Source organism: Rana temporaria, chromosome 8, assembly GCF_905171775.1.
Source record: "Rana temporaria chromosome 8, aRanTem1.1, whole genome shotgun sequence".
Classification (NCBI taxonomy): Eukaryota; Metazoa; Chordata; class Amphibia; order Anura; family Ranidae; genus Rana; species Rana temporaria.
This window is the reverse complement of record NC_053496.1, coordinates 117,433,767-117,460,780: the sequence shown is the minus strand read 5'-3', so window position 1 is coordinate 117,460,780 and position 27,014 is coordinate 117,433,767. Positions and strand designations below refer to the sequence as shown.

Genomic DNA, 27,014 nt, shown 5'->3' with positions numbered 1-27,014 from the left:
AACGCCGCGCTCGTCCACCGTCCGTCAGATGCTGCTCCTACTGTGTACTCTGTGTTTCCCGACGCGTATTCGTCACACCACGTGACTTCATCAGGGGATGTGGACATTACTGGGGGAGATGTGGACATTACTGGGGGAGATGTGGACATTACTGGGGGAGATGTGGACATTACAGCTGAGATGTGGACATTACTGGGGGAGATGTGTGGACATTACTGGGGGAGATGTGCGGACATTACGGTTATAATTAATCAAAATTAGTCGATTAATCGATTAAAAAAAATTGATTAATCGAACACGAACATTTTAATCAGTAACAGCCCTACTTGATATGTATAGTAAGAAATCCAGATTCTGTATAGTCATAGTTTGTCATGCAGAGATGCTGTTTTTCAAAAAGTGACAAGAGTCCTATACTTTCGGTCCTCGGTCCTTGGGAAGTTATTTCTCTGAGTACTCTATAAATGACAATAAACTGTTGTCATGAGCCAATGTTTCTTTTTAAAGTCTGTATTTTAACTGCAGACAGGTTTATGACCAGGCGTGGCAACTTTGGGATGACTAAATGTAAATCAATGTCAGGATCACTTAAGTGCTCCTGCTCCTCATTCCAGCATCCAGGTTTGGCATTCTTTCTGTCTGTGTCCATCTGCTAGGTGATTGATGTGGTCTGTCACCTGTTATAAGCAAGCCAAACGCTCTGCCCCTAGACAGTGATACCTGCATTGTTCCTGATCGAGCCCCCATTTGTCTGCCCTGTTTTGCTAGTTTGGATTTCCTTGTGTATGACTTGGATCGGATATTGGACTATTCCCTGAACTCAGCCTGTTTTTACCTGGACTGTCATAGACCCACGCTATCTGTCTGTTAACTGCAAGTTGTCTGTTTGTTTGCTCAGTTCGCATCTGCCCTGGCATGGTGGTCAGACACTAAAGCATTGTGTGTAGGTGCAACCAAGTACCAGTAGGCCTGCTTGCCTTAAGGTAAAGCGGCTGCTATAGGTGAAGCACACAGTAGCTAGCTGTAGTGTCTGACCACCTGCTTTAGGGTAGACGTGACAAATATTATCTCAAAGTTAACAGGTTGTGAGGGAAGTCATTTTGGAAAAGATGCTTGGTATTATTTATGCTTAGGCCATTCTTTTTGTCAGGGATATAATAAGGTATAGCAACTGAAAACCTTCTCTAAAAATATATTCAAATATCACCCTGATACCTTAAGGAAAATGTTAAAATGTTGATGCTGTGTAGAAAATACAACATTGCCGTTGTCATTTATCTGTAAATAAATGTGAGAATATCTCTTTCTAAATGTTGTTTTTTTTTTTGCCTCCTAATAGTATCCTAACAAGTGATCAAATGCAAAAACATATCAGTTGCTAAGATTTTTATTGAGCAGGGTCATTTAACCAGAGACAAAAAGATTTAACATTGTACAATGAGAGGAGTGTGGTTTATTTTGCAGAGAGGTAAATGAATAGATCAGATTATAGGCACAACTATGAACTATGATGTCTTCATTTATCACAGCAGAAATGTCCTTGGCCCTGGCAGGGATCACAAGGATCAGGACAGCAGGGGACAACACAAGGGTTGCATGGATTGCAGGGATCTGCCAAGAAAAAAAAAACATTCATTAGTCATACATTACATCCTAACCCCTTCATGATCAGAGGCCTTTGAAGCTTAAATGCTCAGAACGAATTTAGCAGCATTAGTATGTGTTGGTTCTCTTGACAATAACTCTGACCCCATACACACTATACAACTTTTGTTGTCTGATTTCCTTTAAACTTACCAAAACCATGTAGTGCAAAGGTCTGCCTGATTGCATACAATTTGAAACTCTTAGGCCGTGTACACACGGTCGGACCAAACCGATGAAAACGGACCTAAGTTCAGTTTTATCGGTCCAAACCGACCGTGTGTACGGCCCATCTGTCTTTTGTCCGTCGGACAAAAATTATAGAACTTGCTTTAAAATCGACCGGATGGCCCGCTGACCGATAGGTCCAAAGCGATGGTTAGTACACAAAAGCATCGGTTCAAAACCCGCGCATGCTCAGAATTAAGACGACGCATGCTTGGAAGCATTGAACTTCGTTTTTTTCAGCATGTCATGTGTTTTACGTCACCGCGTTCTGACCCGATCGGATTTTGAACTGATGGTGTGTACACACATCAGACCATCAGGCCACTTCAGCAGTGGACCGATTAAAACGGTCCGTCGGACCGTTCTCATCGGATGAACCGGCCGTGTGTACAGGGCCTTAATGTTTGAACTTATATTACATGGTTTTGATAAATCTGAAGGCAAAACTCTACAGAAATTTGTATATTATGTATCAGTCTAGTATCAGTTAGTCTTTAGTCTGAAGCCCTGTACTGTACACACAGGCCAGAATCTCGTCAGGAAAAAATGTTGCCGCCCGAGTGTACAGACACTCCATTAAAAGAAGAACCGCCGTTCTTTTGAATGGAACAAGCGTGGTGACGTCATTGACTACAACGAGCATGCGCTCGTCACATTCGATGACGTCCCTGCCATCTTGCTACACCCTACCTTTGCCTAGGAAGCTACCGCACATGCGTCTAAGTCATTTCGAGCATGCGCAGGTTTCCACGGGAACAGTTAAGTATACACACTCTCGGGTTTCTCGGCAGGAAAACACTGCCGAGAATTTCACGACGAGAAAATAGACAACATGTCTCTATTTTTCTTGTCTAGATTCTGCGCAGTTTTCTTGTTGAGAAACCTGAAAGCCTCATACACACACTCGGTTTACTCAGCAAGAAAGCTCTGCCAGCAGTTTTCTTGCTGGTTCTTGCCGAGTAAACCGAGTGTGTGCATGAGGCTTTAGTGGCTGTGATAAGTCCCAGAATTAGCAGGGGGTAGAGATGTGCACTCCTCATTAACAGCTGAAATATAGATTAACATTATAATTTTCATGGTCAGGATAGCTGAGGATCTTTATCTACAGATTGTCGATGAAGAGTGCAAAAGCAACATATATGTGATTAGTAAATGCATATCATTTACAGAGGTTTGCAAAACAATTCATATTACAGTCCTCTTGGCAAATACCAATCACCTTATTCTTAATCAGTTTGCAATCATGTTTCAATCTATGTTGCGTTAATGTGCCTGAGCTATGGTGATATAGAACTCCACTATTTTTACCCTCTGTGTCTAAGGAACGTGCGGTGAGGTCAGGGGCTCGTGAGGCACTGGCTAGTTTCAGCACCAGATACACACAGGCTACATTCTCCATGATCATTAGAGCGGGAGCAATCATTCTAGCACTAGACCTCCTCTGTATCTTTAAACATGTAGGCCCGGATTCACAAAGCACTTACGCCGACGTATCTCGAGATACGCCGCGTAAGTGTAACTATGCGCCGTCGTATCTGTGCGCCGTGCCCACAAAACTATATACGCCTGAAAATAGTCTTCCTATGACCGACGCAACTTGCCTACGCCATCGTATCGTGGGTGCATCGTTACGCCGGACGCATTTGCCGCTCCCATAGATTATCTATGCACATATGCAAATGAGGGAGATACGCCGATTCACAAACGTAGTTGCGCCCGGCGCATCATATACGCGGTTTGCGTAAGACTTACGTCCGGCATAAAGTTATTCCCCATATAGGAGGCGCAACTCATGCAAAGGTATGGACCAGGGAACACAGCCTTCGTATTTCACGTAGTTTGCGTAGTTCGTGAATATGGCTAGGCGCAGGTTACGCTCACGTCGTAGGCAGTGATTCGACGTATCTTAGGCAGTTGTTTCAATGTGATTCTGAGCATGCGCACTGGGATGCGTCCACGGGACGGCGCATGCGCCGTACCTTATTCGTACCTTTATGATGCTCAATCCATCATTTACATGGGGTCACGCCTCATTTGCATGGCTCACGCCCACTTCCACTTACGACGAGTTACGACTAAGAAACCCAGCGTAGATTTGGAGGCAAGTGCTTTGTGAATTCGGTGCTTGCCTCTCTGCGCTACGTCGGCGTAGCGTATATTAGATACACTACGCCCGCCTAAATATGCGCCGATGTCTGTGAATCCGGGCCGTAATCTGTAAAAATAAATTAAAGTGCCGCCTATGGACATTTTGAAGTACTGAAGTTTGGCGACATTCCACGAGTGTGTGCAATTTTGAAGCATGACATGTTAGGTATCTATTTACTTGACATAACATCATCTTCACATTATACAAAAAAATTGGGTTATCTTTAGTGTTTTTTTTTTTTTTTATTATTTGAATTTGAAAAAAATGCTGCGCAAATACTGTGTAACATAAAACATTGTAATGACCACCATTTTATTCCCTATGGTGTCTGCTAAAACAATATATATATATATATATATATATATATATATATATATATATATATATATATATATATATATGATGTTTGGGGGCTCTAAATAATTTTCTAGCAAAAAAATTAAGATTATTACATGAAGGAGAGAGGTGTCAGAATTGACCTGGGTGGCAAGGGGTTAATTACCATCAGTAAGTAATATAAATGCAATTATTATATATTGTTTTTAAGGCAATTTACTATATTTCCAAAAACTGTACTTAAGCAGGTGGCTTAATGGGCAAATTACTGAAGTTTCAAGTTATAACTTCAAACCAGTAATTTCACAGTAAATAGATAAATAATACATTTTATGTTATAACATATAGCATAATAATATATGATTTAGCTCAGTCATAATAGTACTTTTTCAACAGCAGCAGATTCTCATTCTCCCTCTTAACTTTGGTAGAAAAACATGGGATTGTGGGTAAATCTTATACCCATTAACCCATATACTGTATTTCCTTTTAGATAAGGAAGGGAGTATTTGTCTTTTAGACACATGCCCCTTCTATGACACTGCAGTGAGAGGTGTACCTCCACTGCAGCATTTTTATTGGACAGTTGGGGCTAATGGTACTTTACCATTGGTCCAAGACTCCAAGCTGTCCAATGTGCTCAGTTGTCTGACAAGAAGTTTGAGGCACTGCGATCTCAACCTCAGGTTGCAGTATTGCAATTTACACGAGGAGAATGTGTATGTATTTTCATTTCACTACAGGTGGAATGAGGAACAATAATGTAGGAATTAGTACAGTAAAATACTTTATAAGCCCAGATAAGTGTGTGAAGAATTGCCTTTTCTAAATGATGGGAGGATTGGCTTATTTTAAAATATACACTCTTCACCCAATATATTAAATACCCAAAACAAATTTATTGCTCCTCTTACCTTGGTGGCGAACATAGACGGTGCCATGGTGATGATGGTGAGGCTTACATGCTGTAGAAATACAATCGTACCGTATATTAAAGAAGATTACCAGCCATTTGAAAAAAATTACCAAATAACATTAATGCTATCAGCCAAATATTGCAACCATAGTTAAATATGCATAATTTATATCTACTCTGGATTTGATAATCTACTGCAACTAAAATACATCATGTTCTTCTCAGTGGTATTACCATCACCATGATATGATTATCTTGTGCAAGATTTTTTGCTCTTAGGAACATGAAGCACACAGTAGGTGAAATCAGAAAACCTGATCTTACTTTTCCAGGGTTGAGGTGTATAGTAGACTTCAGTCAGATATTTTGAACATCAGGTCATATGTTTATTTCATATCAGACCTCTGCAATCGAATTCCTCATCCAACTCATTTTTACATGTTATGATATTGTAAGGTAACCAAATATATAAAATATAATCTAAGGATGTTTTTTCCTGGAGATAAGAAATTTTGCTCAAAGCTTAACTCCAGGTTTATCTTTGGGTTAAATAGCTTGTTTGGGCAAAGCGGATCCAAACAAACAATTTCCCTTACTAATTGATGCGGCTTCTGTCAGTGCTGGATCAGCTGTATAGATCATCAGCTACATGCAGCATTTAGCTCTGGGTTTGGCAGTGGTACAGGACCTTCCTGTGTGCTGCCATAGAAAAACTGAGTCGGTCTGAATGCTTCTCAGCTATTCACAGGAAACCTTTTTTTTATGGTTTGTGTATTTAAAATAAAAGTATACCTAGATTCCGGTTTTAAAAATAATACAGATCCAGCTAAAATAAAACTACAGCTACTGATACAATAACTTATAACTGACACACATGCATAGCCAAATATTGTTAGCAGGAAATTATAAGAAATAAAGTATTTTATTGGAGGAAGTGCATATAACCTTTCTACATTTATGTATAAAATCTGTAGTAAAAAATGTAGTTTATAAACACAACACTTACGGTCTTGGCATGGATCTTTGCAGACTACTACGTTTTGGCAAGGGTTGCATGGATCTTGGCATTGGATCTTCTGAGCAACACATTTCCCTTTGATTCCAGACATATCTGCTTATAAGTTTGGTTTCCTTCTTGAAAGATTCAGAGGAGATTTTTTAGTTGTTTGAATAATGTATGATGACACCTTTTTATATATACGGTAAGTGGAGGTGGAATTAGAACACATTCTTCCACTAGCTGGTAACAACAGATTTACTATCAACATGCTTATCATTTACTAATTTGTTTGTTCTTTACTAAGCACTTTGCTATTTATTTCTCTACTCTACTATGATTTAAACTTTTTTATTGTTTTATTCACTGATGCATAGTTTAAATTAGGATTACACCCTGTTCCAAAATACCTAAATAATTGATGTAAACAACAGTCAGCATAAGGGCTCTTTCACACGTCCGTTCAGTTTTTCAGATCAGTTTTTTTTTCATCAGTTGATCCGTTTTTTCCATCAGTTTTTTGTCAGTTTTTCGTCAGTTTTTGCATCAGTTTTTGCATCAGTTTTTGCATCAGTTTTTTCATCCGTTTTTTTTTTTTTTTTTAGGGGGCTTTTTACATAGAAAAAACGGATGTTAGCGGAACGGATGATCCGTTAACGTCCGTTTTTCGTCCGTTCCGTTTTTTAGACGGAAGAAAAATAGGGTTTTCTTCCGTCCAAAAAAACGGAACTGAACGCAGACGGATGCTAACGGACGTTAGCGGATGCTCATCCGCTAACGGACGCTAGCCCATAGGGAAGCATTGCGGTCCGTTAACGGACGTCCAAAAAACGGACGAACGGAACGGACGTGTGAAAGAGCCCTAATTCTCATGTTATCAACTATTAAGAGTACAATTCAAATTTTATTGAACAAACCTCTTAACCACTTACCCCCCGGACCATATTGCTGCCCAAAGACCAGAGTACTTTTTGCGATTCGGGACTGCGTCGCTTTAACAGACAATTGCGCGGTCGTGCGACGTGGCTCCCAAACAAAATTGGCGTCCTTTTTTTCCCACAAATAGAGCTTTCTTTTGGTGGTATTTGATCACCTCTGAGGTTTTTATTTTTTGCGCTATAAACAAAAATAGAGCGACAATTTTGAAAAAAATGAATATTTTTTACTTTTTGCCATAATAAATATCCCCCAAAAATATATAAAAAAAACATATTTTTTCCTCAGTTTAGGCCGATACGTATTCTTCTACCTATTTTTCGTAAAAAAAAATCGCGATAAGCGTTTATTGATTGGTTTGCGCAAAAGTTATAGCGTTTACAAAATAGGGGGTATTTTTATGTCATTTTTATTTTATTTTTTTTTCTAGTAATGGCGGCGATCAGCGATTTTTTTTCCGGTATTGCGACATTATGGCGGACACTTCGGACACTTTTGACACATTTTTGGGACCATTGGCATTTTTATAGCGATCAGTGCTATAAAAATGCATTGGATTACTATAAAAATGCCACTGGCAGTGAAGGGGTTAACACTAGGGGGCGGGGAAGGGGTTAAGTATGCCTGGGTGTGTTTTTACTGTGGGGGGGGGGTGGCCTCACTAGGGGAAACACTGATCCTCGGTTCATACATTGTATGAACCGAAGATCAGCATTTCCCCTGCTGACAGGACCGAGAGCTGTGCTGTAACGAGCGATCGCGTGAGCCCGGCGGCGATCGCGCCCGCCGGGCACACGCACGGGAGTCGGGGGCGAGCGGGGGGCGCGCGCGCGCCCCTAGTGGCGGCTGAAAGAGCCGACGTAGAATGACGTGCTCTCGCCCAGGAGAGCCAGCTTGCCGACGTAGAACTGCGGTGCGTGGTCGGCAAGCAGTAAATGATAACAGTTTTTTTTTTTTTTCAAAATAAAAAACGTACAATGCACTGTTCCAAATTATTACGCACAGTAAGTTTCAAAACACTTTAAGGCCTCGTACACACGGCCGAGGAACTCGACGTGCCAAACACATCGAGTTCCTCGGCCAGTTCAGCACTGAAGCCGCCGAGGAGCTCGGCGGGACGAGAGCTCCCATAGAACAACGAGGAAATAGAGAACATGTTCTCTATTTCCTCGTCGAGCTCCTCGTCGGCTTCCTCGGCCGAAAGTGTACACACGGCCGGGTTTCTCGGCAGAATTCAGCCAGAAACTCGGTCGGAAGCTGAATTCTGCCGAGGAAACTGGTCGTGTGTACGGGGCCTAAAGGTTGTAAAGAACTGACAATTGACATTTGTTGTGTTTGAAGCATATTTACCGAAATCAACAGCTATTTCAATCAAACTTTGAACAACATATTAACTTTTTAAACATTTTAACAGGTCATGTTACATTTTAACATTAGACCCCTTATTTGATAGCAGCTTCACAAGTCTTGCAACTATTGAACTTATGAGTTTTATGGACAGTTTCTGCTTGAATTTGTTTGCAAGATGTCAGAATAGCCTCCCAGAGCTTCTGTTTGGATGTAAACTGCCTCCTACCCTCATAGATCGTTTGCTTGAGGATGCTCCAAAGGTTCTCAATAGGATTGAGGTCAGGGGAGGATGGAGGCCACACCATGACTTTCTCTGCTTTTATTCCCATAGCAGCCATTGATGCAGAGGTATTCTTTGCAGCGTGAGATGGTGCATTGTCATGCATGAAGATGATTTTATTACGGAAAGCATAGTTCTTTCTTCTGTACCAGGGAAGGAAGTGGTCAGTCAGGAGCACCACATACTTTGCCGAGGTCATCTTTACACCTTTGAAGACCCTAAAGGGGCCGACCAGCTCTCTTTTCATGATTCCGGCCCAAAACATGACTCCACCACCGCCTTGCTGACATTGCAGCCTTGTTGGAACAGGGTGGCCGTAAAAAGTGTATGGGGACCCGGTTACTGACCTAGGGGACATGTATCAATCCAAAAAAAGTTTTTAAAACTATTGTTTATCCAGGAGTAGTGATTTTAATAATGTTTAATGTGAAACAATAAAAATGAAATATTCCTTTAAATGCTGTGCCATGGGGGTCACCTTAGTCTGCCTGTAATGTGGCGCATCTATGTGATGTGTAGAACAATGATGCAGCAATAATGACATTTCTAAAGGAAAAAATGTACAGTAATTGAAACTTGTTTGTGGCTGTAATGTATTGCTGGGTCCCAGCAATATACATGAAAAATCATAAAAAAAAAACAGCGTAGGATCCCACTCAGTCTATACCAGGCCGCTTGCCCTCAACATTGGGAGGGTGCTTTGGGGTGCCCCATTCATTTATTATATTTTTTTTAAAAAAATACTTTCTTCATCATTTGTTCATTGATTAATTAATAGTAGTGTTGTACGTCACGGCGTTCTTGACGTTCAGAATTTCCAACAACATTTGTATGTATGCAACACAAGTTTGAGCCAAAATTCCATCTGAAAAAAAAACACGTTGTTTTGTTGTCGGAAATTCCGATTAATTTGTCTGCAACTGAAAACTCACTGTTGTCAAGTGGTAAATTTCTGTCCAACCAAACATTTTGATTTATTTGGAAAGCTACTAGATGTCAATAAATTGTCATGAGCTTTGATTTAAGAAAACATTATTTTAGCAATCAAGATGATGAAGAAGTTTTGGATCAGGGGGTTTTACCTTGTGCAGGTGAGTCTCCCCAAATGTTTCATGATGTATGTGCATTGAATGATCTCATGGATTTAGCCAGAGAATCCAATCCTTGCTCGCACATCACACATACACACATCAGAGGGTCGGGTGATTCCATTTAAATCTGGATCAGATTTTTATCCAGTGGGATCAAGGGGCAAGAATTTGGATTTGTTTCAGAAGCTTGTAGAGAGGAATTTGACTAGCCTGGCATGTAGTCACCATAGAAGTCAAGTCACTGTGAACGTTTGAGAAGCACTCAACCTGGCTCAATTTTGTCCTGGCAGCAGATGGAAATTCCCAATACCACTGCATTGCTGTATACTGTATGTAGCTGATACTACATACCATTTACACAGTGCTGACAGCAGACAGACATCAATGAGTAATGGGAATAAATACACAAAAAAATCACTGGCGCTAAATACGGATAAAGTTGACCCTAATACAACTTGTATATAAGGTGTGGAGTAGATAGTCCAGCGCTGCGGGAATCGTGGTACCCGGAAGTACCAAACATACAGAAATACACCAAAAGAATCCACGCTCATGGATGTCTACAACTTGTATAGGACCCGCCGTGACGTCACACGCACGGCTCTCACCAGCGACGCTGAGACACAGCGTCTGTCAGTGTGGGATAGGCGCGCCATGCCCCAGACACATAAATAGGACTCTCCTGCGTCCAGCGATCACCAACGCTGGGTCCCGGGACTGCTGCGACTTTACCCAGTCCACAGTAAGTACCCCGCTCTGTCCTCTACTTGCATTGCGCCACACCTTTCTACTCTCAGCCTGCCTCTCTTCTGGACATTTTTTCCCTATCACTAATTACACCTTTGACACTTTTTTTTTCCCTCCTAGGCTTCATATGCTAGCATCACTACCCTGATGCTACCATGGGTCATTGCTTGCCCCCCCGACTACATACACATTTACCACCTCTACATGTTGTGCTGAACTCACAGGCACTCCAACAGGTGCCACTATTGGGCTCCTGCTCCCGGGATCCCCCTACATTTTACCACCTTTTTCCTTTGTGCTTCACTAATACCCCCATCTTCCCCACACCTGTTTCCTATTCCCCCCTCCCTCCCCCCTTTCCTTCAAACCCCCACTTTTTCCCCCACCCCCTTCCCCTTTTCTTTTCTTATTTCATCCCTCAACTCTGCCTCTTCTATTTCCTTACCCTCACCCCCCCTTTTTTTCCTTCTCTTTCCCACACCTCCCTCCCTCTCCCCCCTCATTTCCGGCCCCACTTTCCTCTTTTCCTTTTTGCCCCCCCCCCCTTTTTTTTCCCTTCTTGGGTTTTTTTCTTTGTTTTTTGTTTTTTCTTTTGCCACCCTTTCTTCCCTGACTCCTCTCCCCTTTCCTCCCTCTCCCCTGTTCCTCTCAATCCCCATCCCCCTTTTCCTTCTTTCCTTCCCCCCCCCTTCCCCCCCCTTCCCCCCCCTACCCGCTTCCCCTCCGCCTCCTCCTCTTTTCTTACCCCCCCCTCTCTCCCTCACAACACTCACCACCTCACGTCCACTACCATTTATTTATTTTCTGACGTCATTACGACCGAATGGAATGACGTTTTGCCATCCCAGACCTTACCGCGCTGTGTCCCCGGCTACAGGATCTGTCGGACGGCTCCGTCCTTTCCGCCCAGCAGTGACACTTCAGCCTGGTGGATCGCCTGATGTCAGGCTCTTGCTGAAAGCCGTACGGCTTTTTCTCAACACCGCCATTCCATCCTCTGCCCCCAAGGTACTGTTGGTCACATTTTTCATATGAAGGCATGTGCATAGAACCCGGGAGGTTTAACCCTATGATTTACTGGTGATTACTTGTGGAATACTACACCTATCTTGTGTACTGCTTACACAGTTTTGCATAGGATCTTATACAGAGCAATTTTATGGACTTTTAAATAGCACTGAAGTTGATCTCTAATAAATGGATCTTTTTCCTTAAAACTTTATTTTGAAATTTCTTCCCAACAACACTGGGTCCTATACAAGTTGTAGACATCCATGAGCGCGGATTCTTTTGGAGTAATGGGAATAGTTTGTTAGGGGCCAGCTTACTTGTGTATTCAAAATAAAAGTAAACCTAGATTCCGGTTTTAAAAATAATACAGATCCAGCTAAAATAAAACTATAGCTACTGATACGATAACTGACACACATGCATAACCAAATATTGTTAGCAGGAAATTATAAGCAGTAAAGCCTTTTAGTGGAGGAAGTGCATACAACTAGGGATGAGCTTTATGTTCGACTCAAACATGAGTTTGACTCGAATATTGGCTGTTCGCCCGTTTGGCGAACAGCAAACAATTTGGGGTGTTCGTGGCAAATTCGAAAAGCTGCGGAACACCCTTTAAAAGTCTATGGGAGAAATCAAAAGTGTTAATTTTAAAGGTTAATATGCAAGTTATTATCATAAAAAGTGTTTGGGAACCAGGGTCCTGCCCCAGGGGACATGTATCAATGCAACAAAAAGTTTTAAAAAGTGCGTCACGGGAAACCCCATGACGCGCCAGAGGGGGCAGGGTCATCCGTGACACCACGGGGAAGCCGCCGGAAACCCCCATTACATCAGAACGGGGCGGGGTCACTTGTCCACGTCATGGGTGGCCCCGCCCTCGGTTATAAAAGAAATGTTACATGGCTCACGCGTCATTCGCCCGGGAGCCTTCTATGGAGGAGGCTGTATCATTCGTAGTGGCGGGTAGCGTGGGTCCGGGTCGTGGAAGGATGTACATCGCTGGAATACATTTTTAGATTTTTTATTAAAGGACTTGTCCCAAGCTGTCTGTGTGTTTTTTTTACCTTTTTTGACACTTTTTTGTGAAATGGAAGAGGTACAATGTACCCCATTACCAATTCACATATGGGTGGGGGCCAAAATCTGGGGGTCCAGGTTACGATAAGCCCCCCGCCCGCAGACCCACACAAACACTGGGCAAGGGTTGTGGGGATGAGGCCCCACAAGGGTTGTGGGGATGAGACCCCCAAAGCATCATCCCCATGTTGAGGGCATATGGCCTGGTATGGTTCAGGAGGGGGCGCTCTCTTGTCCCCCCTCTTTTCCTGCGGCCTGCCAGGTTGAGTGCTTGGATAAGGATCTGGTATGGATTTTTGGGGGAACCCCACGCCATTTTTTTTATCTTGTCGCAGAGTTCCCCTAAAGTCCATACCAGACTGAAGGGCCTGATATGGAATTTGGAGGGACCCCCACATATTTTTTTTTAAATTTTGGTTCCCTGCACAAAATGTAATTTGAAGGAAAAAAGTCATCTAAAACTACTTGTGCTATTAATAAAATTGTTGGGTCCCGGCAATAGAAATAAAAGTCATTGAAAAAATTGGCAAAAATCATTTTTTTCAATGACTTTTCTCTGTATTGCCGGGACCCGACAATTCATGAATAGCCGCGAGTAGTTTTAAATGACTTGTCCTTCAGAAATTACATTTTGTGCAGGGACAGTTCTAAATATGGGAAGCGTGCGCTACTTTACAGGCATACTTTAGACACCCCCAGGTACGAAATTTAAAGGAATATTTGACTTTTTATTGTTTCACTTTAAGCATTATTAAAATCACTGCTCCCGAAAAAACTGCCATTTTTAAAACTTTTTTTGCATTGATGCATGTCCCCTGGGGCAGGACCTGGGTCCCCAAACACCTTTTAGGACAATAACTTGCATATTAGTCTTTAAAATTCCCTTTTTTGATTTCTCACGTTCGAGTCCCATAGACTTTAGCGGTGTTCGAATGTTTGCGTGAACTTTTGATCTATTCGCATGTTCTGGATGCGATCCGAACCGGGGGGTGTTTGGCTCATTCCTACATACAACCTTTCTACATTTATGTATAATAAAATCTATGTAGTTTATAAACACAACACTTAAACAGTCTTGGCATGGATCTTTGCAGACTACTACGTTTTGCCAAGGGTTGCATGGATCTTGGCATTGGATCTTCTGGGCAACACATTTCCCCTTGATTCCAGACATATCTGCTTATAAGTTTGATTTCCTTCTTGGAAAATTCAGAGGTGATTTTTTTGGTTGTTTAAATAGTGTATGGTGGCACATTTTAATATATACTGTAAGTAGAGGTGGAATTAGAACACATTCACCCGCTGGCTGGTAACGACAGATTTACTATCAACATGCTTATTATTTACTACTTTGTTTGTTCTTTACTAAGCACTTTGATATTTATTTCCCTACACTCTACTATGATTTAAACTTTTTATTATTGTTTTTTTCACTGATGCATAGTTTTAATTAGGACTATGTTTAAGAGTACAAATTTAAAACTTGTAGTAGCAGTAATACTTATATTGCGCAAGTGGCTCATGTGAAGGCAGTCAAATTATTACTAGGTTAAACACCACATTTGCAATGCTAATCTCATGAGGAACGGTGCAGATTATGCTGTGTACATCAACACAGCTCAGGAATTTGATGGTTCGGATGCTGGTGCCAGACCTGATGAAGCGGTGTCGTGGGGGAAGATTTGCATGGATGCCAACCCTGTCAAGGTCTATGCGCAAGTGGCTCATGTGAAGGCAGTCAAACTATTACTAGGTTAAACACCACATTTGCAATGCTAATCTCATGAGAAACGGTGCAGATTATGCCGTGTACATCAACACAGCTCAGGAATTTGATGGTTCGGATGCTGGTGCCAGACCTGATGAAGCAGTGTCGTGGGGGAAGATTCGCATGGATGCCAACCCTGTCAAGGTCTATGCAGATGCATAGACAAAAGTATTTTACCTCCTGGTTTGGTTTGCACCAGGACACCTCAAACAGGCATAGCGAACATGTGAACCCTAAAGTCTATCGGACTCAATAATGAAAAATCAAAAGTCCTAATTGTAAAGGCTTATATGCCCAAAGGGCCATTTTTTTCTTAATTCTTTCATAGGGTGCCCCTTAATCACTTCAATACACTGTATTATATATTCTCCATTGTATTATACTGTATATACTACACTGACTGCACTTTCTACGCTGAACTGTATTATATATACTACACTGACTGAAGTTTATACTGTGAACTGTATTATATATACTACATGGACTGCACTATATACTCTGAACTGTATTATATATAATACACAGACTGAACAATATACTCTTAACTGTATAATACTACACGGACTGCACTATGTACTCTGAACTAGAGATGGCCTGCCGGTTCGCCAGGCGGTAGTTTTGAGGCAAATTTTCATTGTTCGCGGTCCGCCAAACCGTCGGACATCCGGTGATGTTCGCGGTGGTTCTCCGCATTGTTACATGGGTAAGAACTTTGACCTATGACACATCCATCAGGTGATGCAAGACAGCCAATTGAGACATTTCAGCACATGGACATACCCCCTACCTTATAAATAGACCTGATCTGGCGGCCATCTTACATTCTGCTTTTTGTCAGTGTAGGGAAAGGGTGCTGTTTGGAGCAGGGACAGACAGGCTGTATTAATTCAAATAGCTATCTAAAAGGTCCACAAATGTCCTTTCAAGGACTGGTATAGGTGTGCTACTTGCTCTAGTATATGGGTGTCTAATACATTCATATACTTTTTTGTCAGTTTAGGGAGAGGGTGCTGTTTGGAGCAGGGACAGAGTTTAGCGACACAAATTGCTACCTAACAGATCCACAAAAGTCCTTTCAAGCACTGGTATAGGTGTGCTACTTGCCCTAGTATATAGGTGTCTAATACATTCAAAAATGTGCAAACCGCAAAACGGCAACATTTCCCATGAGCTACTTTGTTGGATTGGAATTAATGAGCTGTGCTATGCATGTCACCAGAAAACAAGCCAAAAAACATATGGTCCCATTTAGGTGTAAATGGGGCCTGAAAGTAAAATTTATCTTTTTACAGAAGAGCAATTACATCTGCATGTTTCTGAACAATAACAATGTTTTGGAAATGTGCTGCAAATGCACATGTTGCTTGTGTTATCATGAATTGTTAATGGCACCCCAAGTATGAAATTCAGGTGTATGTTTGTCATGCATTTTGTGGTAAGACAAGTGTGGTGCAAGCACAGCAAAATACAAGGTAATGAAACGCACCTCACTCCACTTACAAAAAAAGAGTTCTGGAACTTCTTTGGAGCTTTTATCATGCTTAGGACAGCCCACTCAAGTGAATTGACTGTCCTATGCGTGAGGAGTAGAAAAAGATCCAAAAAAAAAACCATCCCCCCAAGAAACAGGTGCAGAGATGTGAATGGGGCTTGACAGCTAAGTGTCTCCGTCCACTCCTTAGTATTATTATTTAAATTAAACAATGCTTATAAACACAGTCTTACCCGTGGGCCTCGATGCATATTACCATAGTGAGCAGGGAGATTCTGATGTTCTTAATCTAGCTCCTTTTACTGGCCAGGATGCAGTCAATGACTGAATAAAGGCCAATTTGCACAAATCCAATTAACTTACCAGCATGTCTTTGGAGTGTGGAAGGAAACCGGAGTACCCGGAGGAAACCCACGCAGACACAGGGAGAACATGCAAACTCCAGGCAGATGGTGTCATGGTCAGGATTCGAACCAGTGACCCTTTTGCTGCTAGGTGAAAGTGCTAACCACTACACCACGGTGCTGCCCTATGTATAAAGTTGGCCATACACTATACAATCTGATTGCACAATATCGGTACATTTTCCTTTAGATTTACCAAAACAATGGAATAGGAGAACCTACCTATCTATCCATTCACTCTTTATCCTATCAGGCAGGCCCTTACACTATATCAGGGGTGTCCAACCCAAGGTCCGTATGTGGCTGCAGAGTTTAGCATGTGGCCCTGGACCATCTGGAGAGATGCTGAGGATGCTGTGAAAACATAGCAGCTGTGGCAGCCTACATTGGCAAGCTAGGTAAATGCATGCCTGCAGGGATGCCAGGGTTGATGTGCAAACATAGTTGATTGGTGCAGGGTGTGTGTGTGTGCTAATGAGGTCAGCTGGTGAACTGCATCCTGTGTCTTGCTAGTTCTCATGTCCCAAATCTACATAGCAGGAAGTCATGAAGCTTTCAATGGAACACAGTGGGGGCTAAGGTAAGTCCTTGTTCTAAAAATCAAAGAAAGCTTTTTATTAAGGTGAACTTAGCCTTTAAGGTTGAGTATTTCCCCACGGCGACCTCAGCATTGTCCCAGGACATCCGTGAAGATGGAACAATAGAGAAAGGGAATTGGGATTGTAATGGTGATAGAAATAATTATTACATGAAAAGAGTATATACAAAAGTTTGTTTCTTTATTCATACAAAAAAATAGACAAAAGGGTTCAATTTAAATTGGTTATTGGAGCATATATTGCAAATGGTGGGTCGCTGGTATCCCAAAAGCAAAAATGGTGGTCGCAAGAGGATGTTCCAAACCTACATGTTGTGCCAAAGTGGCTTCCTCAGGGGATTTGTCTGGGACCACCAGAATATAACCCAGCTATAACACAAATAAACAACAAATACACAATTAATTATTGAAATTACATATCAAATACAGAAGTGTCAAAGGAAATTCGATTAGAAGAATTTTGCCAGAGAAACATACCTACGTTTACCAATCCCAGATCAGAGAACAAGCGGAAGAGGTGTCCCCCAGGAATGAAAACCCCCCAACTAGGATTTTTGTGGAGGGAGGCCATGCCCAGCCGCAGGGGGTAAGTAAAGACCCAGCTATAGTGTGCAAAGACAAACAAACAAGAATTCAACACTATACACAAATATTGGACAAACACAATAGGGTCCAATATATATGGCCAAAATGGCTTCAGGGGGTACTTACTGTGCTCAATGCTACATAATGAATGGTTCAGGGGCAACAAGAGAAATTATATTGTAGGGAAGGGACAAAAGGGCAAAAATATCCCAGACAGTCCACTGAAAGAGTCTCTAAACACTGAACACTGAAATATAAAGCTAAGACCAAATATTAAAAGAGGGGAAATATAGAAAGGAAGATAAATTGAATATCAATCCCCCTAAAAAAAAAGAGGAAACGGGAATCCAAATCTTCATAAATAGGGGAACGAAGAAGAAATTGAAGATACAAAAATGATGCATATATAGCCATATTAATTCATTATAAAATAGGGGAGGGCTCATAGCTCAATAAAAAGGATCAATCTCAAAGTGCTTAAATCAAGATCATATGCTACACGATCTCAGAGTGCTAGATAACAGATCATAGGCTACACATATATAAGAATAATAGTTAAAAGACAAAGGATAAAGCGGAGGAATGACGCCATTCAAAGACAGCCAGTAAAAGAGCTAATTTCATCAAGAGTATACCTGCACAGAGTGAGTAAAAATTGTTGCCCCTGTTATCCAGCCAGATATCTGCTGGAGTGGCTAGCAATAAACACCCACCCGCTCGCTCGGCGTATGACGTCACTGAGCGAGCGTGGACAAAGAAGGCCCGCCGTGCATGCACCAATGTGTGATACCGCTTGGCCTACAATCCCCAGAACTCATAGCGGCAGCTGGAGTATTGCTGTCAAGTGAACAAAGTTCGTCCTGAGGCAGCATCATATGATGCCGTCTGATGGAGGGGCAAGCGGTCACATCTTCCAATGGCAAGGATATGATGATTCAATGTATATTTATCAATAAGTCCCTTATTGAAGGCTTTAGCAATTAAGGAATAGTATTCCAGGTTGAAATTGTCAATCAGGAGTTTCAATATGGGTCAGTACATTCTCTATTGTGAGAATCTTCCGACACATAATTTCATAATCATCAACATTCATAACCACCACATTTCCTCCATTATCTGCTGGTTTAATTAGGATAAGGGCATTATTTTGAAGGGATTTAATGGCCATTATAAAAATGTATTTTTTATAAATACATGGCCATTATATACCAGTACTCTTTTTTATGTATTCATTATTTCTAGCACCGTTACAATCCCAATTCCCTTACTTCTTTTTTTTTGTATTTTTATTGGGTTATATAAAACAAGTAAGACATAACTGTATCATAAGGTACAGAGTATTGAAAAGATCAACAGAATGACAACAAATAAATTGTACAAACGAGAACATGGAAGTAAATGACATATACATAGTGTCCAGGGACGCAGAACACAGAAGTGAAATTCTACAAGATCATATAAAACAAACAACTCTTAGGTGTATATTGGAGGTACAAACCGGGGACATGAAAAAAAAAAACATAGACTAAGGTGAGCCCCGCCACCCCATATGAACCTCAAGAAACTCAGACGAATCACTTTAAGCTGGGAAGAAGGTATAGCGACTGGCAGTGTTTCAAAGTGATAAAGTAATCTGGGTAGGATGGACATTTTTAGGATGTTAATTCTACCTAGAAGGGAGAGAGGGTATTTTGTCCAAGTCAGCAGAGATTTATTAATGTCTAAAATTATAGAGGGAAAATTAACAGAATAAAGAGAGGAGTAGGAGGGGGTAAGTAAAATACCCAGGTATTTAAGGGACTCAGTACACCTCTGTTACTTCTAATAACTGGGATAAGGTGCATAACACTTTAGAGTCACTCAGATATTTCCTATCTGTTTATATTGAAGGTGGAACAATGTATGTGTGGTAAAGTGACCCTGTAACAAAGTGCCTAATGTAGCCCAGAAGAACACACATTTGACTCAGTACTTGGCACCCAACCAGTTAAGGGAAACATGCAGGGCATGACAAACATCAACACCACCGCCCCCCTGTCCACCTGCAGCTTTATGACATGATTGAGGTTGGTTTTACAATGGGGCAAATTATTTCACTTTTTTTTTTGCAGTAAATTACTTTTTCACAGTGTGGTGATTTTTTATTAGTATTCAATATTTTTGGCAATGGGTAATAGTGATACTAATGTACCAGTGTGTTCTTTGCACTGGGAGGATCTATATATGGGGATTCCTTGTTATAAAGAAGGCTAGTTCCAGGTTCTTTTAAGTTCCTCTCCCCCCTACAAACCCTACTGAAGTGTTGGATGTGTGAGGAGGCTCTTGTTGTTCAACAATAGGGCAATGCAATGAGCTTTGCAAGTGTTGACAGGAAGGGGGCAGCTTACCACTCTCTTCCTTTTCCTGGCAACCCGGTCTGCATAAACGAATAACGGCCTGATTGAAATGTTAAAGGGAACCCAATACATACTGAAGTATATTAAAAACTTTTTTTACACTGGCATATGTACCCCTATGGCAATCCTAAATATAGACTAAACTCTCTCATTTAACACTAATTATTTGTAATCCTTATGCTGCCAAAATTAGTAAATAGATAGGCAGGTAAATCTTCTGCCCCACTCAAGATGGCTGCTGCTGAAAATGCTAAGGGATGTGTTTCAAAATTATTTCTCAACAAAATTAAGCATGGAGACATAAATGGATAGGTGAGTTTGCTTTGAAGATTAAAAATAAATTAAATAGCGTTTTCAGTTTGTTGCGCTCAGCTACATTAGAGTTCTGCATTACAAATTCCATTATTTTGCAGCTTAAAATAAAAATGCTACATTTAGTGTCAGGAATGGATCTCCACATATGAGATAATGGGGTTCTAATGGACTTGCACACATAGGCCCGGATTCACAGACACTGGCGCATATTTATGCCGCCGTAGCGTATCTTCTTTACGCTACGCCGACGCAGCGCAGAGAGGCAAGCACTGAATTCACAAAGCACTTCTTCCCAAATCTGCACTGGGTTTCCAAGGCGTAAGTTGGCGTAAGTGGAAGTGGGTGTGAGCCATGCTAATGAGGCGTGACCCCATGCAAATGATGGACCGAGCGCCAGACAGATACGAATCGCCAACTGCGCATGCGCCATCCCGTGGGCGCATCTCAGTGCGCATGCTCACAATCACGTTGGAACAACTGCCTAAGATAGGTTGGATCACTGCCTACGGCGTGAACATAACCTACGCCTAGTCATATTCACGTCCTACGTAAACTACGTAAAATACGTCGGCTTGTGTTCCCTGTTGCAGCCCTTTGCATGGATGCTGCTGAGTTACACCTCCTTTATGGGGCATACCTTTACGCCGGACGTAGGATTTTACGCGCACTGCGTCGGACGGACGTACGTTCGTGAATCGGCGTATCTCCCTCATTTGCATATGTGAATAGAAAATCAATGGGAGCACCAAATACGGCCAGCGCCAAATATGTCCACCGTAAATATGTGCCCACTCTACTCCGGCGTAGGCAAGTTACGTCGGTCGGATGAAGCCTGTTAGTTTCTGAGTCCGGCGCAGAGATACGACGGCGCATATTTGCACTTACGCGGCGTATCTCGAGATACGTCGGCGCAAGTGCTTTGTGAATCCGGGCCATAGTATTAAGGAGATGACAGCCAGTCCCATGTAATCATTGTGATGGAATAGCAGGGGTCCCAATGTCAGAACTTTGTATTTCGATGAGGTGGGGGATAGTTAGTTAGATTAGCATGACGGTTGGGGTTGGGGGGTAAGGAAACTTTTAAAAATGCTTTTTGAACCTTGTGATTTATGGCAAGACTAAATACAATAGAACGTGAGTAATTATTTTTTGCATAGAGATAAATAGTAAAAATTCAACTTGAAGGGTAAAATGTGGGACATGCAAGGCACACAGTCCTACATCTAACAAATTCATGCTTTGTCTTTACGTTTTCATCCTTTTTTTCTGCCTGGCATTCCACTTGCAATATAATGTCATATCTGATATAAATACGTTTTTAAACTTTGCAGTTATCTCATAGTTCTTGAAGTATGTGAGGTCTCTCTTCAGTTGTACACATCCTCTGTAGATGGTATACAGTAGAACTGTGGATCTATGTGCAGAAATAACTTATGCAAAAATTTACTCAGTGAGGAATACCAGTGGGAGGCAATAGACCATGTTATTGGTGTATGTTGTTTTACCCTTCTGACTGGATCCTTCTATTGCTATAGTTTTAAAAAAAAAAATCGCAATATACACGCCAGATAATGTCTCCAAGTTTAAGGCTCACAACATTCATTTATACTGTGATTGTTTTCCACATTTTCAGAGTAATATTTATGTGCTCAACTGTAGCAAATATTTGACTTTCTTTTTGTGTAGGACTTGATATATACTGTGTATTAAGAAATCCAGATTCTGTATAGTCATAGCTTGTCATGAACAGATGCTATTTTTCTAAAAGTGGCAAGAGCTCCATACTTTTGATCCTCAAGTGTAAATCCACTTTCCCAGATGTGCTTGTGATTGGGCAGTTATTGCTCTGGGTACATTATCAAAGAAAAAAAAAAACTGTTGTCATAACGTTTCTTCTTAAAGTGTGTTTTAACTACAGACAGGGTTATGACCAGGCTTGGTAACTTTGGCATGACTAAATGTAAATCAGACACAGATATTATCTCAAAGTTAACAGGTTGTGAGGGAAGCCATTTTGGAAAAGATGCTCTGTATTTTTTATGCTTAGGCCATTCTTTGCCATGGATATGATAAGTTATAGCATCTGAAAATATTTTACTGCCTTAAAAATATATTCAACCATCACCATGATACCATAAGGAAAATGTTAAAATGCTAATGCTGTGTGATAAAAGACAATATTGCCGTTGTCATTAAACTGGAAATAAATTCAAAAATATCTCCTTTCTAAAAAAATGTAACCTCCTAAAAGTATGTTTGATAAGACTGACAATTTATTAAGTACAGAACAAGTGATGAAATGCAAAAACATATCAGTTGCAAAGATTTTATTGAGCAGGGTCATTTAACCCGAGACAAAAAGATGTAGGATTTAACATTGTACAATGAGAGGAGTGTGGTTTATTTTGCAGAGAAGTAAATGGGTAGATCAGATTATAGACACAAACATGACGTCTTCATTTATCACAGCAGAAATGTCCTTGACCCTGGCAGGGATCACAAGGATCAGGACAACAGGGAACAACACAAGGGTTGCATGGATTGCATGGATCTGCCAAGAAAAAAACCTTCATTAGTCATATATTAGTCATATATTACATCCTAACCCCTTCATGACCAGAGGCCATTGAAGCCTAAATGCTCAGAATGAATTTAGCAGCATTAGTATGTGTTGTTTCTCAGGACAATAACTCCAATTTGCCTACCTGATTACATAACCTGTATTAATGAATACTTTGCTGTGAACTATGGACAAAAGTGTTTTAAAAAAAAAAATGTTTAGTTATTTTCCATGAATATCTTTTTAATCAAACTGTTAAAATGTATAATTGTTTTTTTTTTTTTTTTTTTTTACAAACTGTAATGCTATACTGCTATCTAACACTTAATCTTGACAGCCGAGAGAGAGAGAGAGAGAGAGAGAGAGAGAGAGAGAGAGAGAGAGAGAGAGAGAGAGAGAGAGAGAGAGAGAGAGAGAGAGAGAGAGAGAGAAGCACAGTACCTTCTGCAGAATGGTGAAGTTTAAAACTTCCAGTGACCACTATGATTGGCTGTTCTAATGATCACATGATGGAAAAACCTTACTATTTGGTTCCTGATCATCTTACGCCTTGTTTACATTTGTGTTTGGGAAGTGGTAAAAACATGTGCCTGAGCTGAATTTTTATTGCCACTCAATTGCTCCGCCCTAAGCTGAAAATGCAGCAGACAGCGGTGATCACATGCCGAAGCCGCAATCCTTTACACCAGCAAAAATGATATACCTGAATGGGGCTGTGCTGCTACTGTGCAATGCACACAGCTGGTGTGGGTTTTAAGAGGTTAAACAGGCAGTGAGGGGGTGACAAAACATATTTTAGCTTTCCGTCACAATCTGCTCTTCGAGAGCCAAACTGTGTGCAAACAAGCACTTAATCTGAGACCTGTGGCTGTGATAATTCCCCAAATTAGCAGGGGGTAGAGATGTGCACTCCTAGTTGACAGCTGCAATATTGGTTAACATTATCCATTTTCATGGTAAGGATAGCGGAGGATTTTTTTCTACAGCCTGTAGATGAAGAGTACAAAAGCAAAATATATGTGTTTAGTAAATGCATATCATTTACAGAGGTTTGCAATACAATTCATATTACAGGCCTCTTGGCAAGGAGCACCAACCATCTTATTGTTAATGAGTTTGCAATCATGTTTCACTCCATGTTGCATTAATATGCAATACAACTCCACTATTTGTACCTACTGTGTTGTAATCTGTAAGAAAAAAGTTTGTAGTATTGCTACCTACTTGTGGAAAATGTGTATGACTTTTCATTTCACTACAGGTGGAATGGGGAACAGTTCATGTAGGTATTAGAACAGTAAAGTAGTTTTTAAGCACAAATAAGGGCAAAGGGTTATAGTTGTCACTTTTGATGTTCTGTTGGACCAAAACAACTGAAATCATCAACAATGCTTAATTCTATGCAGATCTTCCCCATTATCACTTAAAATCATAAGTACATTGATAAGCCATCTCAAAAAGAAACAACTCAAAATGTGCAATATTTGTAATCTGTGAAGAACCACCTTTCTCAGTGATGGGAAGATTGGCTTATTTTAAAGTATACATTCTTCATCTATTATTCTAAATACTCAAAACAATAATCTATTGCTCCTTTTACCTTGTTGGCGAACATAGACGGTGCCATGGTGATGATGGTGAGGCTTACATGCTGAAGAAATACAAATATATATTAAAGAAGAATACCAGACAACCAATACAAGTAACCAAATAACATTAATGCTTTTAGCCGAAATCTATAATTTATATCTACAATGGATTTATTCATCTACTGCAACTAGAATGCATGTTCTTCTCAATGGTATTATCACCACCATGACATGATTGTCTTGTGCAACTACGTTTTTTTTTTGCTAGGAACAGGAATCCACAATAGGTGAAATCAGAAAACCTGACCTTACGTTCCCAGGGTTAAAGTGGATGTAAACCCACTCTCATCCTTTCTAAACTACTGCCATAGTGCTCATCTATAAGGATATAGATGCCTCCTGCATATATCCTTACTTGTCAAATGTCTCCCCTCTGTCTGTTATGAGACCTGAAAAACTGAAGATTCTGTGGGTGGATCTGTTGGCTGGAGCTCGGTGGGTGGAGTTATGATGTCAGTAGACTCCCCGCCCTCCTCTACACTCCCCTTGTCAACATGCATTTTCTCCTATGTATTTCTTACACTGAAATCTGCTATGATCACTAACATCCAGTCAAAATCCGGAAAAGTAACCACATGACTTCAGAAAAGGAGTGGGGGTGGGAATTAAAAAATAATGCCTGTCTGAAGCTAGTGCATGAGATATGTAAATAACCTGTCACTCACAGCAAGGAGGCAGAACGGACTAAGGTTTTTCTCCGTAAAATCCGTTTTATTTCACTGAACAATAAAAGAGGATTGCTCAGAGCTGAATTAACTCTGTGTGGCAAGACTGGGCACAGATGATAGGAAATCTTATACTGTACATTGTGACATCAAAAAAATAAAAAAATAAATCAGGTTTACATCCACTTTAGTAGAATTCAGTCAGATATTTGGAACATCAAGTCATATATTTATTTCATATCAGACTTCTGCAATCTAATGCTTCTTCCAACGCATTTTTACATGTTACATACAATTTTTTTTCCTGGAGATAAAACATTTTGCTCAAAGCTTAACTCCAGGTTTACTTTTACTTTAAATTACTTGTTTGGACCAAGATGATCCAAAAAACTATTTCCCTTACTAATTGATGCGGCTTCTGTCAGTGCTGGATCAGCTATATAGATCATCAGCTACATGCAGCATTTACAGTGGAGGACGTGCATACAACATTTCTACATTTATTTATGTATAAAATCAAAGTAGTTTATAAACACAACACTTACGGTCTTGGCATGGAACTTTGCAGACTACTACATTTTGGCAAGGGTTGCATGGATCTTGGCATTGGATCTTCTGAGCAACACATTTCCCTTTGATTCCAGACATATCTGCTTTTAAGTTTGGTTTCCTTCTTGGAAGATTCAGAGGAGATTTTTGGGTTGTTTGAACAGTGTAGGATGGCACCTTTGTATATATACTGTAGGTAGAGGTGGAATTAGAACACATTCTTCTGCTGGCCGGTCATGACAGATTTACTATCAACATGCTAATCATTTACAATTTTCTTGTTCTTTACTAAGCACTTTGCTTTTTATTTCCCTACACTCTACTATGATTTAATCATTTTAATTGTTTTATATAGTGATACATAGTTATAATTAGGATTATGTGCAAAATGAAAAATTGTAGTAGCAGTCATATTTATATTGCAGCACGTGGCTCATGTGAGGGCAGCCATATTAAGACATGTATTAAACAAGCTAGTCAGTAACTGCCTTAGGACATAGGGGGCCAGATTCAGGTACATTGGGCGTACCTTTGCGGCGGCGTAACGTATCCAATTTACGTTACGCCGCCGCAAGTTTTTCAGGCAAGTGCTTTATTCACAAAGCACTTGCCTGTAAAGTTGCGGCGGCGTAGCGTAAATCACCCGGCGGAATTCAAATTCGGCGGGTAGGGGGCGTGTATCATTTAAATGAAGCACGTCCCTGCGCTGAACGAACTGCGCATGCGCCGTCCATAAAATTTCCCAGTGTGCATTGCTCCAAATGACGTCGCAAGGACGTCATTGGTTTTGACGTGAACGTAAATGACGTCCAGCCCCATTCACGGACGACTTGCGCAAACGACGTAACTTTTTAAAATTTTGACGCGGGAACGACGGCCATAGTTAACATTGGCTGCGCCTCATATAGCAGGGGCAACTTTACGCCGGGAAAAGCCTAACGTAAACGTCGTAACTTTACTGCATCGGCCGTGCGTGCGTTCGGGAATTTGCGTATCTAGCTAATTTGCATACTCGACGGGGAATCGGACGGAAGCGCCACCTAGCGGTAAAAAAAAATTGCAGTTTAGATCTGACGGCGTAAGAGACTTACGCCTGTCGGATCTAATGGATATCTATGCGTAACTGATTCTAAGAATCAGTCGCATAGATACGACGGCTCAGATTAGGACTTACGACGGCGTACATGGCGCTGCACCGTCGTAAGTCATATGAGAATCTGGGCCCAAGGGTCTAGCAATCCCACATGCCAAAACATATTTTATAGCATCAT

At 41.0% G+C, this 27,014-nt stretch overlaps 1 protein-coding gene across 3 annotated transcripts; it reads right to left on the bottom strand.

The window, feature by feature from the left end:
• Positions 1-1,371: 1,371 nt before the first annotated feature.
• LOC120908991 (small proline-rich protein 2B-like) lies at positions 1,372-25,932 on the bottom strand. Of its 3 annotated transcripts, none has more exons than XM_040320563.1 (3): positions 25,740-25,932; positions 5,272-5,322; positions 1,372-1,611 (listed from the first exon to the last, which is right to left on the bottom strand). In XM_040320563.1, the coding sequence occupies exons 1-3, from the start codon at positions 25,840-25,842 to the stop codon at positions 1,517-1,519; spliced, it is 249 nt and encodes an 82-aa protein (XP_040176497.1). In that variant the 5' UTR covers positions 25,843-25,932; the 3' UTR covers positions 1,372-1,516. The 3 variants fall into 3 exon arrangements, with proteins under 3 accessions (XP_040176497.1, XP_040176498.1, XP_040176496.1); XM_040320564.1 differs by lacking the exon at positions 25,740-25,932 and adding an exon at positions 6,280-6,452; XM_040320562.1 differs by lacking the exons at positions 1,372-1,611; positions 5,272-5,322 and adding exons at positions 22,572-22,871; positions 24,481-24,531 and having other exon boundaries at positions 25,740-25,920.
• Between the last annotated feature and the right edge of the window lie 1,082 nt (positions 25,933-27,014).